We start from the raw sequence: 11,567 nt of genomic DNA, 5'->3' as shown, positions 1-11,567 counted from the left end.
CGCCACCGCCCACACACTTCCGGGCACGCTCCCACGCACTTCCGCTTCCGGTCGGAGCGGGCGCGCGCACGCACAGCGCCGCTCCGCCTCATTCCCACCCAACGCCGCGACGGGTGGCGACGAGGGACAAGAGAGGGTGGAAAGCGAAGTGCCCCGTGCGCTCACACCCTCCACGCACACGGACACTCTTTCTTCTTCTCTGCCTTTATTGGGGCCGTGCACAGCCCGGGGCCGCGGGGAGCACCACCAGGCCCGTGTTCCCGTGCGGGGAGGAAGGGGAAAGAACACGGGGAATTAAAGCAAGATGGGGGCAGGCCGTCCGTCCGTCCATCCGTCCGTCCATCCTCGCTCAGGCTTGTGGCCACGCTGTGCCATCCCCACCGCTCCCCACCTCACTGTAGATGGTTCTGCTGGGACCCTTGAGGGGATGTGGGAGCAGCCCAGGGTCGGGGGGGGCTCTGTGGGGACGTTGCCATCCCCACCCCCTGCTGGGTGCTGGGTCACTGCCCCACCTGCTCGTCCCTGTCCTCGACGTCTCTTCTTTGCACCTGGGAGTACAGCAGCTCCTCGGGGCAGGCGGCAGCTGTGGGACAGGCGAGGCCATGCGGGATGGGGACGGCACCCTCCCGCCTGCCCGCTGCCCCCCTGGCTGCAGCCTTCACCCCACAGCATCGCCCACCTTTGTGAGCCTTTCTCTTCCTCTTCAGCAGGTACAGCGCGATGCTCAAGGCTCCCACGACACCCACCAGCACTGCCAGGTAGATGGGCCACCTCCACCTGCGTGCGTCTATGGGGACAAGGTATTGGGGTGGCCGGGTGGCTCTGTGCACCTGGTGTGGCAGAGGGGGACAGTGAGAGACTTTACCTTGTGCACACAGTTCTGCCAGGTCCATGGACTTGCTCCGCTCCTGTGCCGGGTTCCAGGCCACACAGGTGAAGATGGCATTCAGGGCACTGGCAGAGATGGTCACCTGCAGCACGTCACTGTTGTCACTCTGTCTCCAAGTTGCACTGGAGGTGTTGTCGTGCTGCCAGGTGGTCTGAGCACCACTTCCAGCCGGCACCAAGCACCGCAGGATGATGCTGCAGTTCTGGGCAGTGTAGGACAGGATCTCATGCTGGATCAGGGGCACTGGCAGAGGCTCTGTTGGGAGTGTGGGCAGTGCTGCTGGGACAGAGCTACCTGTAGGTACCTGGGGAACGCAGCCTCAGGGAACCGGGAGGGACAGGCAGACAAAGGGCAGCGAGACGGAAGGGCAGGTGGAGAGCAGATTTGTCATGAAGCAGGAAAATCCCCTTAGCAGATGGTCAGCAGCAGAGTGCACCCGGGAAAGGGGAAGGGAAACCGTTGATAACTCTCAGCACAAAAGGGTTTGTCACTTCTCCCTGCGGGCTGGAAACCCCAGGGATGGGGATGGTGTTCCTGCCCCCACAAAACCCCTTCAGCTCACCGTAGACAGTGAGGTTGAAGGAACATTCATCCACCTCATTTGACTGATACGTGATGTGTGCATCATAGACCCCACTGTCACCCTGCTCCAGGGCACCGATCTGCAGCGTTGTCTTATTGAACAACTCCAGCCTCTGCCTGTTGTACTTGAGATGCTCGGACAACTCCAGGTTGTACTCCGCCACTTCTATTTTCTTGCTGGCATTGGCTCCGAAGCTCCAGATGATCCTCTTCACACGGCTGCCAGGGTGCAGCTGCAGAGGGAGCTGCACCGAGTGCCCCAGCACACCGCTCACTGGCTTGATCTGGACAGCTGCAGTGCCTGGTAGGACAGCAGTGCTCAGTGGGATGGAGAGTCCCAGGCACCCTCCTGGGTTCTTTAACCTTCACCATCACCTCCCCTGCCTGTGGCTGGGCACTGCTGTGCTGATGCCGCGTGCTCGCAGTGCTGCGATGTCCTCACACCACCCTGTCCCCATTGCAGAGCTGGAGGTGGAGCAGGCTTAAGGGTGAAGCCCATAATAATTCCCTCCAGAGACCCTTCAAAGCTGGAGGCTGAGCTGCAGGGTGCAGCAGGGCTGGGTGCAGAGCTCCGTTCCCAGCCCTGTGGCGAGACACAGAGCTCCTGTGACGTGAGCAGGAGGCGGCTTTCAGACACAAAAAGCTGCAAAGAGGTGACCGTGCTGGGAGCCGCTGTGTCTGCACATCACAGAGCTCATCTTGCATTGGCCACTCACTTCCTGCCCACACTCAGCGCCAGCCACACAGTTCCCATCCACTATACCAAGCTCCAGTTTGCAGAGAGGAAAGCAAAGCTGCAGAGGTCAGCACGCAGACAGCAAACAGTGGTGGGGCCAGGGTGGGGGGTCGCAGCCCCATGGCACCCACACATCTCCATTTTTGGGGGGAGATACTGACATAAAGCAGGAACACATCCCCATGAATCACCTTTGGTGGCACTGAGCCACCTGCCCATATTTTGCCCCAAACAAATGCCCCACACCAGTGTGCAATGCAAACACAGCCTCTGTAATTCCAAGCTCAATCCCACTGTGGGAAGCTCGTGGGTGTTGTCTGCTCATTCCTTTGCTTTCCCCGTCCCTTTCCCTGTCCCCAAACCCTCACCCTAGAGTCTTCTGACTGGTGGGGGCTGCACCCACCTACTGGAGAACAGTGGGTGCTTGGCTTTGTCCTGGTGTAGCCCCAGCAGCACTAGTAGATTTTGTACAGCAAAGCATCTGCTCGAGAGCTTCGAGCTGTGCAAGAGGACCCCTGTGGGCTCTTAGAAACGCGTGGGTGAGCAGAGACCAGCACAAAACCCACCAGTTTTCAAGCCAACATGGTGCAGGGCAAGGTGCAAATGGTCCCACCTGGTTCCAGCCCCACTGCTGACAGCAAACTTCTCCAGGTGTGATTTATGCTGTCAGTAAATAGAGTCGGGTGATGCCGTGCCTGGTGCCAAGTTCTGCCTGTGTTGCTTTGCCCAGGAATCACAACCAAACATCCCCAGTCAGATTCCCTTGAGAACAGCGCTTGGACTCTTTCACAGAGGAAAACCCATCTCCCACCCCTCTTATTTCCCAAATATTTTCAATCCTTCACCAAACCCGAAGGCTGAATCTCATTCAGCCTCGCACCCATGGTTTCATTGGGTTCCCACAGCAGCAGCATTGCTGCTGAGCCCTCCTCCCACCTTCAGCTCCCCCCCACCCCATCCATGCTCAGCCCCTACCTGTGGTGACAAGTAGCAGAACCAGCAGCCTAGGGATGAAGGGACACCGTCGGCCACACAGTTGCCCCATCTCTCCATCCCCAACTCGAAGCAGCAGCAGCCTCAGCTGCGCAAGCGGTGGGGAGGACACATGCAAATCTACCCACAGGTTCCTGGGGAGTGGCAGCTTGGGGACAACATGAGACCCTGCCCATCCCCACGGTAGCTCTGCAATGTATCCAGGGCTCCTGGGGCAATAAATGAGGGATGGAGCCCGGATGCTGTCGAAGTTGGGTAAATAACAGCAGCTGGTCTGGCTGTGCCAGACACCTGGCACAAGCAGCGCATGTTCCCCATTGCCTGAGACTGCACCAAGAGAATGCTCCCACCCCACCAGGCTGTTTTCCCTCACTTTTCTTGAAATAAAATCCCAGCAGCAAAGAGGCAGAGACATGAGAACGTGGGAGACAGCCCCATGCCTGCAGGGGGGATGGAGGATTTGAAGAAGCACAAGGAGTTGGGACGGTGCAGAGCCGCTAACCACTGCTGCTTCTGTGTTTCCAAAAGGGGGAAGCAAGAAGTGGCTTCTGGGGAGGCAGCAGCAAACTGTGCACAGCCCCGGGATGACGTGACTGCGAGGGGTCCACATGTGGGTGTGCGCAGCAGATGTACGCCTGCGTGCACAGTCCCACACACACAGCCCCACACACGGCCCCACGCATGCTGTCAGCTCCCTGCTACTCTCTCACCAAGATTTATTTGCTGTTTTTACAACGTGGGGAGGTCGGGCCGAGCACGGGGTCCATGACAGTAGGTGCTGGACACACACAAGTGAAACTTCCCCCCTTCCCCCTCCCCCCCCTTAATGGCAGCACATAGGCGACACAGGAATGGCTATGGGGTGGGGGAAGAGCGGGCACATCTCCCACAGGCGTTGGTCCCCCCACATGGCCCTGGGGATGTCACAACCAGGGTCTGCCCGACCTCAGGAGAGGGGGTTGGGAACAGTGGGGGTCGGGGGCCAAGCTGCCCCAGGTGGTCCCATCCTGGATCTGCAGTGCTTGGATCTGCCCCCGCCCACCCAACTTTGCCTCCACTTGACCCCAATTCCTCCCTCCCCCCCAAAAATTGAAGGTTTTGGTTCCCCTCTTCTTGCTCCAGGGCAGCCCACTCTCTCAGTTGGCAGAAATGGGGCTGGGACCCCCAGCTGTGTGGGTGATGGAGCCACATCCCAGCCCTGTGCCAGAGGAGGGACTCAGCCTCATCGTTGCCGCTCATCTCCATGTCCCCAAAGGGGCCACGAGGGCTTCGGACAGAGGGTTGGACAAACCAGAGGTGGGTGGGGAAGCATCCGGCTGGCTGTACCCAGAGATGGCACCTCCATCCCTGGAGCCAAACCAGGGGCTGGAGAGGGGTCGGGTTTGGCACACAATGCACGTTACAGCCCTTCAGTTACATCCTGATGCTCCAGCGCTGTCGGTGCCTGTGGGGAGAGAAATCCTTCAGCTGGGACCAAGGGCTGCCCCGTCTGTCCATCTGTCTGTCTGTGCACCTCCCTGCAGACAGAATTTGTCCCTTCTCTCCCCTTTCTCCACCATACCCGGACCTGGTGTGGGCATCTCATGCAGTGACAGAGGTGGGGAGTGCCCCAACGCCCCGGTCCCCCCGGGGGCAGACACGGCCACGGGCCACCCGCACCTGAGGGCCTATGTCACCTCCTCGGCCGTGTCCTCTGGCTCCTGGTGGATCTGTTCATACACGGTGCTGCCCGGTGCTTTCTCTGTCGAGGTCGGCTCTGGGTTGTTTTCAGGGGGACGTAGGCCCTAAGGCAGAATCGAGGAGCTTATGGCCCTTCCAACCCCGATGTGATGGGGACCCCAGTGCAATGGGGACCCCTGAGCACAGCCCAGCCCCACTGCTCCTCACCTGGTCATTACCTTCCGGGGGGCTGCGGTGCACGATCTCGGTGTATTGGGGTTCTGGGGGGCTCTCCTCTGCTGGTGCTGTGGGGGTGGCAGCTGCAGGGAGCAGGGTGTCATGGCGGGGGGAGGGCCAGAAACGGTCCTGATCACAGCTCAGCTCTGAGTGCTTTCACTGACCTGGATCTGCTGACTTCTCGCTGTTGAGCCGCCAGCACCAGAAGGCTCCACCAAGGCTGACAGCCAGCAGGATGAGGGTGAGGACGATGTACCCTGACTTGGAGAAGGACACCTGCCCTCCTGGAGGAGGCAGAAAGGGGCTGAGCCAGGGGATGGCCATGGGACCTTCACCCAACCTGAGGGCACCCAAGGGTGCTTGGACCCCTGAAACAGCCCGGCTCCTCACCTCCACTGCGGCAGATGCTCTGCAGGTCGAAAGGGACGACCTTCTGGTCAGCAGGGTTGCTGACAGTGCACGTGTAGGTGGCATTGGCAGTGCCAGGCTGCAGGGCCAGGCGCAGCGTGGTGCCATCCGGGGACAGCTGTGAGCGGTCAGTGCCCAGCTCCTGCCGGCCGTTGTCCCTCCTCCAGGTGACGTTGACAGCCCCTTTGCCAGTGCCCTGGCACTGCAAGGTCAGGTTGCACCACTCCAGGGTGCTGGCCAGCAGTTGGCTGTGGGTCCTGGGCTTCGGCACCGACTCTGCACCCAACAGGAGAATGGGTCAGCACGGCATGGCTCTGCTCAGACACATCACACTGTCCTGCATCAAGGGGCAGAGCACAGCCAGCCCGCAGGTGTTTAGGGGTGATGTGAGAAGGGACCCCAATATGGGGGGCTTGGAAGGCCGAGCATGGAATGTGAAAGGTTGGGATCTAACCTAAGTCACCTCATTGCTCTGCACCACAGTTTCCCCATTTTAGTGTTCCCAAAGCCCACCCCCATTTGACAGCCGCTCACCGTAGACAGAGAGGTTGAAGGATTGGTCCTCCACCAGCGCCGGGTGCAGTTTGATCCGTGCCCCATAGACCCCGCTGTCTCCCAGCTCCAGAGCCCCGATCCTCAGCGCTGTGGCGTTGGGCATCTCCAGGCGCTGCTTGAAGCGGTCCTGGGGGTCGGGGCGCTCGAATCCCCCTGGGCCAAATTCAGCCACCTGGATGGTGGCACCGGCACCAGAGGAGAAGCTCCACTCGATCTCCTTCACCCTGCTGCCAGGAGGCAGCACCGGGGAGAGCAGCACCGAGCCCCCCAGGACACCAGACACCTGCTGGGGTTGCGCCCGCACCTGGCCAAACAGGAGCTCTGGGGACAACAAGGCAGAACGTCACCAGGGTGCGGGGTACAGCGTGGGGATGGACAGAAGGATCCCTGGGGATGGGTCCCACCCGGCACTGCTGTCCAAGCTGGAGGAAGAGGATGAGGAAGAGAAAGCATCGCCCTGCCCGGTTGCAGACACATCTGCTCTCCGCCCACCGCAATGTCCCTCTGCGGGATGGGGACACCACGGAGGCTGTGTGGAGCTGCTGCTAGCAGGGAGGGGAAGTTGCCAGGGTCGAGAGCTGCTGTCCAACAAGAGCTACGTGTTCGGATGCCGAAGCTGCATCTGAACGGCGCGGTCTAGGCACTGCGGCCGGGCGCTCACCGGAACAATGCTCCAACAGACTCTGCGAGGAGTTCCCCGCCAGCATCTGCAAAACCTCATTGTCCGCCTTAAAACGCGCCTCGGCCCAGATGCCTACGAAAGATCACAACAGTTACGGCAGCAGGACTGGAGCGGACCAGGATGGATCTGGTTCCAGAGGGATGCTCTTGGGCACGCACCAGTCCTGCATCCCACTGCCACGTGTGGGCGAGCGTGGGGACGTGGAAGGGGACCGTGGGTACCCAGGAGGGATGGAGCCACCTCCAGAGCTTCGGGCTGAGCCTACACCGTGGATTTTTGGCAGCACAGGCAGCGCTCTGCAGTCACGCTCAGCACCGGCTCCTGGCACCGGCAGCTCCCGCCTACCTACAAGCTGTCTCCTCCACCGCCTCCAGCCCTGCCGGCAAGAGAGGACCAGCATCTCCTCAAAGCCCCCCACCACCTGTCCCCATTCTACACACTGGGATACCCAGCAGTGAGGCCAGGCTTTGCCCCATCCAAGCTGGGACCTGGGCAAAGTGTCCCCACAGTCCTCTCCTCTTCCCCCACCCTGACAGAAGCAGATGTGCTTCTATATTAAAGCAGATTAAAACCAGACATCCCAGTGTTCGCTTTATAAAAAGCCCTCGTGCAGCCTGAATTACAAGCTGCTTCTTGGCAGCTTGCTGGGGAAGCAGAGCTCTCCACCACTGGGCACTTGCTGCTCTGATCCTGCGCATCAAGGGGTTCTTCTGGGTCCTTTCATCGATCACAACCTTATGCTGGGCTGAGCTCTACTCCCTTCCATCCTGTGTGATCCTTCCCTGGGGGATCCTCACATTTTGGAGCCCAGTTGTGGGCTGGCACGTGAGCCCTTTGCACAGATGTTGAGCAGATGCTGAGCCCCAGGATGCAGTGAGGGGAGGAAGGGGGGGAGAGGGGAGGGTCACCACAGCCCCCAGTGCACAGGGGAAATGATGGCTGGAGAAAGCAGGAGGGTGTCCGGCCACCACCATCACCTCCTGTCCTGCTGGCTTGAGGCCAGGGGCCCCTAGAAATAGTTTGGGAGAGGAAGGAGGGTGTTTACAGTGCACCCTGATCCAGCTCAGATCTCAGACCTCAGCAAAAGATCTCTGAAGGCGATTTAAGCCCCAGGGTTTATTTGACACACATCAAGGAAGCTTCACTCTTTCATCACCCCCACGCTCCCAAAGCCGATACCTCTGATCGAGGGGGGCTGGAGGACCCGCAGCCCCCCCCAGCAGCCCCTCTGCCATCATGCAGGGCCATATTTGTGCCACCATACACACCCTGTGCCGCCACCGCCAGCCCCGTGCGACGGCCGCACGCTCCGAAGCCAATTAAGCATTAGGAAGATAAAAGCTCCCTGCTAATCTGCCCGGACTAGAAGATGCTTTCTGTCGGAATTGAGGGTTTTATGGGAATTATTAAATGTGTGGATTAGCACGCTGGGAATTAAGGGGATTCCTCTCTCAACATTTTACGTAAGAGCCTCAGCAGCCACAACCTGGGGCTAACGGGCTCCGTGGGGCGCGAACGGCGGCGGCGACAAGCAGAACCCCCCAGGATGGGGCAGTGGGATGCTTGGTGCCCCCCGTTATGAAACCTCTCCGTGGAGCATCACGCGCTTGCGCGCCTGCCTCGGACCCATGCGGCCGAGAGCCCGCGAGGATGTAGAACAGCAGGGACACAGCGCAGCAACACCACTGCCCAACCCGCGGGACGAGGGCACGATGCCCGGGCACTCACCTGGCGCGAAGCCGAGCAGCGCCAGCAGCAGCGCGGGCAGCCGGGCTGCGCTCCTGGCCCAAGTCCCCCTCCATTCCTGCTCTGTGCAGCTCTGGTGGGCAGAGTCAGCAGCGGCAGAGATGGGGAGGAGGAGCAAAGCTGCCGCTCACTGCAATCCGTAGGCAGCCAAGCATCGTGGAGAGCTGCGCGCCTCTTAATTAGCTCGTGGGAAACGAGCGGGTGTGCGGGACCTGCACTGCACGGGGGGGTGGGAGGGAGAGGGAAGTGTGGTTGAGACCCCTGGGCTCTCAGCATCCTTGATACCCCAATCAATGAGCAGTGCTCCAATTAACAAGCCGTGACCCAATTAATGCTGGTGACACTCAGTGCTTCTCTGCCCCTGGCCCCTTCCAAAGGGCAGCTCTGCAATATTCACAGAACCACAGCAGGAAGCCTAAATTGACCCCGAAACCCCCTAGCCCCAAATTCTGCCTCTTTTCATTCAAAGCCATTCCCTCTCATCCCATCACTATCAGACCATGTCCAAAGTTGCTCCCATTCCTGTTTATGAGCTCCCTTTAACCCTTTTTCCTGGGTACACCCCACACCCACCTGGGCTGAGCTTCTCTGGGTGAGGAAATCAGCACGGGAGAGGATGCAGAGTAAGAACCCTCTCCCCCACCCATCACAGCCCCACATTGGGTGTCAACCATCAGCACCTCAGCCACCGCATTTATTTCAAGCCTCCAACCAGCCAAGGACAAAAAGAGAAACAGCCTCAACACCACGTCTGTCTTTTGGCTAAGCTGAGCATTAGGGAAGGCTGCTGGCTGCCCTCTACCTCCAGCAAAATAATTAATGTGCCCCCGAAGGAATGTTAATGCCAGGCCTGCTCCCAGGGCACCCTCAGATGAGGATGTTCAAGGTGCTGGGCAGAAGGATTGCTCGTGGCCTCATGGCTGCCTCCCAGGTTCAAGGCTCAGCCAGGGCTGTCCCATCCCTCAATTCCTCCCACATCCCTTGCAGCTAAGCAAGATGCAAAAGCTGCTGAGCAGCAATTTTCAGATGATGGGGAAGAGCAGCTCGCCCCATGGGAAGTAAGACAGCAGAGGAAAAAAAGAGGTTGAAGGCACCAGGCTGCACAGCACAGCCAGGATGCAATCCTACAAGCATCAGGGTGTGGATACAGCCAGAGCTCAGTAGCCTCACACCTCAACCCACGCATTTGAGCCCCACGTGGCCACATCCAGCCCAGGGAGCTCAGGTCCAGCACTGTTGACGTGCCGGGCTGCACCCTGAGCACCCAAACCCTCCTGCATTGTCCCTGTGTGCACAGAGCCCGGGGCTGCCGCAGGCAGGGGACGCCTGTCAGAGGCAGGGAAGTCACACAGCTCTCTGGGAACTCGGCTCAACGTGACCGCAATCAGTCACTTCACCCACAGGGGGGGGGAGAGGAAAAGCACTGAAGCTCTTCTCAAAGCTGGGAACAGTGCACTCGCACTAGCAAGGGGGCCACGTGAGCTTCAAATTAGTTAATTTTTGTGATCTCCAGCCGTCACTTTGCAGCTGGTCAGGGTGAAGGACAGATCCTCGACCAACACCAATCACAGTTTGATCTGCTCCTCAGCCAGAGCCATTGGCTCAGACCTGTGGCTGAGCCTGGAGGGAAGCCACTTCCCATCCTCCTCATCACTGCAGCTGCAGTGATGGTGACAATGCCTGCACAAAGCAGGGACTCAGAGCAGTTCCATGCACCCAGAACAATGTCCTCAGGGGACCCTCGTCCTCACTGTCCCTCCACACCGCCACCAGTACAGAGCCTAGTACATGTTTAGGGGACACTGAAGTCAGCCTGTGCCTGCAGGATTCCAAGCACTGCACAACCACTGCCCTGCTGGGCTTGGGGCTTTCTCCCAGGTGAAGCCTCCTCTTGAGCAGGATCAACTGTGAGGTTGTGGCTTTCCAGCAGAGGGGAGTGCAGCCTCAGGAATGGCCATACCTCTGCCAATATCCACGCAGTCAGGCAGCAGAAAACAGGTCATTTGGGGGGAGGGTTTTGCAGTGATACCACATCACAGGGACCAGATCCCAGAGCCATCCTCATGCTCCCACTTCAGCACATAGCACAAGGGCAAATCAGGTCAGCTATGAGAGGCACCGCATGCAGCAAAACGGTCCCAGAAAACCCTGCATGAGGTGCTGAAGGGTTTAATAACTGCCAGCCTCACTGACTCGCAGACCTGATTTCCACACGTGGCTGCAGTGAGGGCTCCATTAGTGCTCACTGAGTGCAGGCGTGCTGCTGGGGACAGATCCTGCTCTGTGCCTCCTGTGGCCACTCAGGTCAGCTCCAAGCAGGCAAAACCTCATCTGAAAACCAAGAGAAGCATAGTTCTGCATCTCTAATTAACAACAACAAAACTGTATCTGCGGGTAACGATTCAAACTCCTGGCCTCTGTGGAGAGGAAGCACACAAGCACAGGCCCAAATGTTAGAAGATACTTTTGCTCCTCAAAAAGAAGCTGGGACACTGTTAAAATACAACAAGCTGCTGCGTACACAACCAGCAAAATAGGCCACGGCTCGACATAAAGTGCTGCCTGAGGCCACGCACGGACGGGAAGCGGTGTTTTATTATTTACCACTAACAGGAATAGAGATCCACCTCCACACACAGCTCCCTCCCGGGGCCAGGCCTCAGTAACACCATCTGGCACTTTGCAGCACGGCCCAACTCGACTTCATCACCCCACGGCAGTGGCCTGCGGGGGTCTCGGCGCCCCCACACCTCACCCTCCCCCAGCACGGGGTCTCGTCGGAACTCCCACGCCTCGTTAGCCCCAGCCTCGACTCTGAGCAGCCCTCCTGCTCTGCTGCCCCACCCAGGCCCAGGCCTCGGGACTGTCACCATCCCCACCCCCCTTCCCTGGCCGCCGCTGCCGGGCGCACACTGATGACGCACAAAGCGCGCCGCCACGGCGCCTCGTTTTCGCTCTCTCAAGGCGATGCCCGCTAACTCTCGCGGGATTTCCGACACTATAAATAGCACCACAGGGAGGGGCTGCGCTCAGTGCCCGCCCAATTGGGGGCGGGGGAAGAGGATGGATGGGCGCGCTGT

General features: G+C 59.5%; 3 protein-coding genes across 3 annotated transcripts in view; all 3 read right to left on the bottom strand.

The window, feature by feature from the left end:
* The window catches only part of KIRREL1 (kirre like nephrin family adhesion molecule 1), a 9,128-nt gene extending 5,876 nt beyond the window's left edge, over positions 1 to 3,252 (bottom strand). Inside the window, 4 exon segments of the mRNA XM_031556908.1 lie at positions 513 to 787; positions 866 to 1,144; positions 1,452 to 1,772; positions 3,183 to 3,252. Of these exon segments, the coding sequence (XP_031412768.1) occupies positions 513 to 787; positions 866 to 1,144; positions 1,452 to 1,772; positions 3,183 to 3,252 (945 nt within the window).
* On the bottom strand, positions 1,637 to 10,490 carry LOC104914406 (SLAM family member 8). The gene is made up of 9 exons (XM_010723870.3): positions 10,448 to 10,490; positions 8,470 to 8,613; positions 6,039 to 6,380; positions 5,487 to 5,780; positions 5,261 to 5,380; positions 5,088 to 5,179; positions 4,877 to 4,984; positions 3,183 to 4,644; positions 1,637 to 1,772 (listed from the first exon to the last, which is right to left on the bottom strand). Exons 1-8 carry the CDS (start codon positions 10,488 to 10,490, stop codon positions 4,600 to 4,602), a joined length of 1,188 nt encoding a protein of 395 aa, XP_010722172.3. The 3' UTR covers positions 1,637 to 1,772; positions 3,183 to 4,599.
* Positions 10,491 to 10,889: 399 nt separating this feature from the next.
* Positions 10,890 to 11,567, bottom strand: part of LOC100548468 (ETS translocation variant 3-like) — a 7,591-nt gene continuing 6,913 nt past the window's right edge. The window contains exon 5 of the mRNA XM_031556907.1: positions 10,890 to 10,904. Within this exon, the coding sequence (XP_031412767.1) occupies positions 10,890 to 10,904 (15 nt within the window). The remainder of the gene's footprint in view (positions 10,905 to 11,567) is intronic.

Source organism: Meleagris gallopavo, chromosome 27, assembly GCF_000146605.3.
Source record: "Meleagris gallopavo isolate NT-WF06-2002-E0010 breed Aviagen turkey brand Nicholas breeding stock chromosome 27, Turkey_5.1, whole genome shotgun sequence".
NCBI lineage: Eukaryota > Metazoa > Chordata > Aves > Galliformes > Phasianidae > Meleagris > Meleagris gallopavo.
This window is presented reverse-complemented; position numbering and strand designations above follow the sequence as displayed.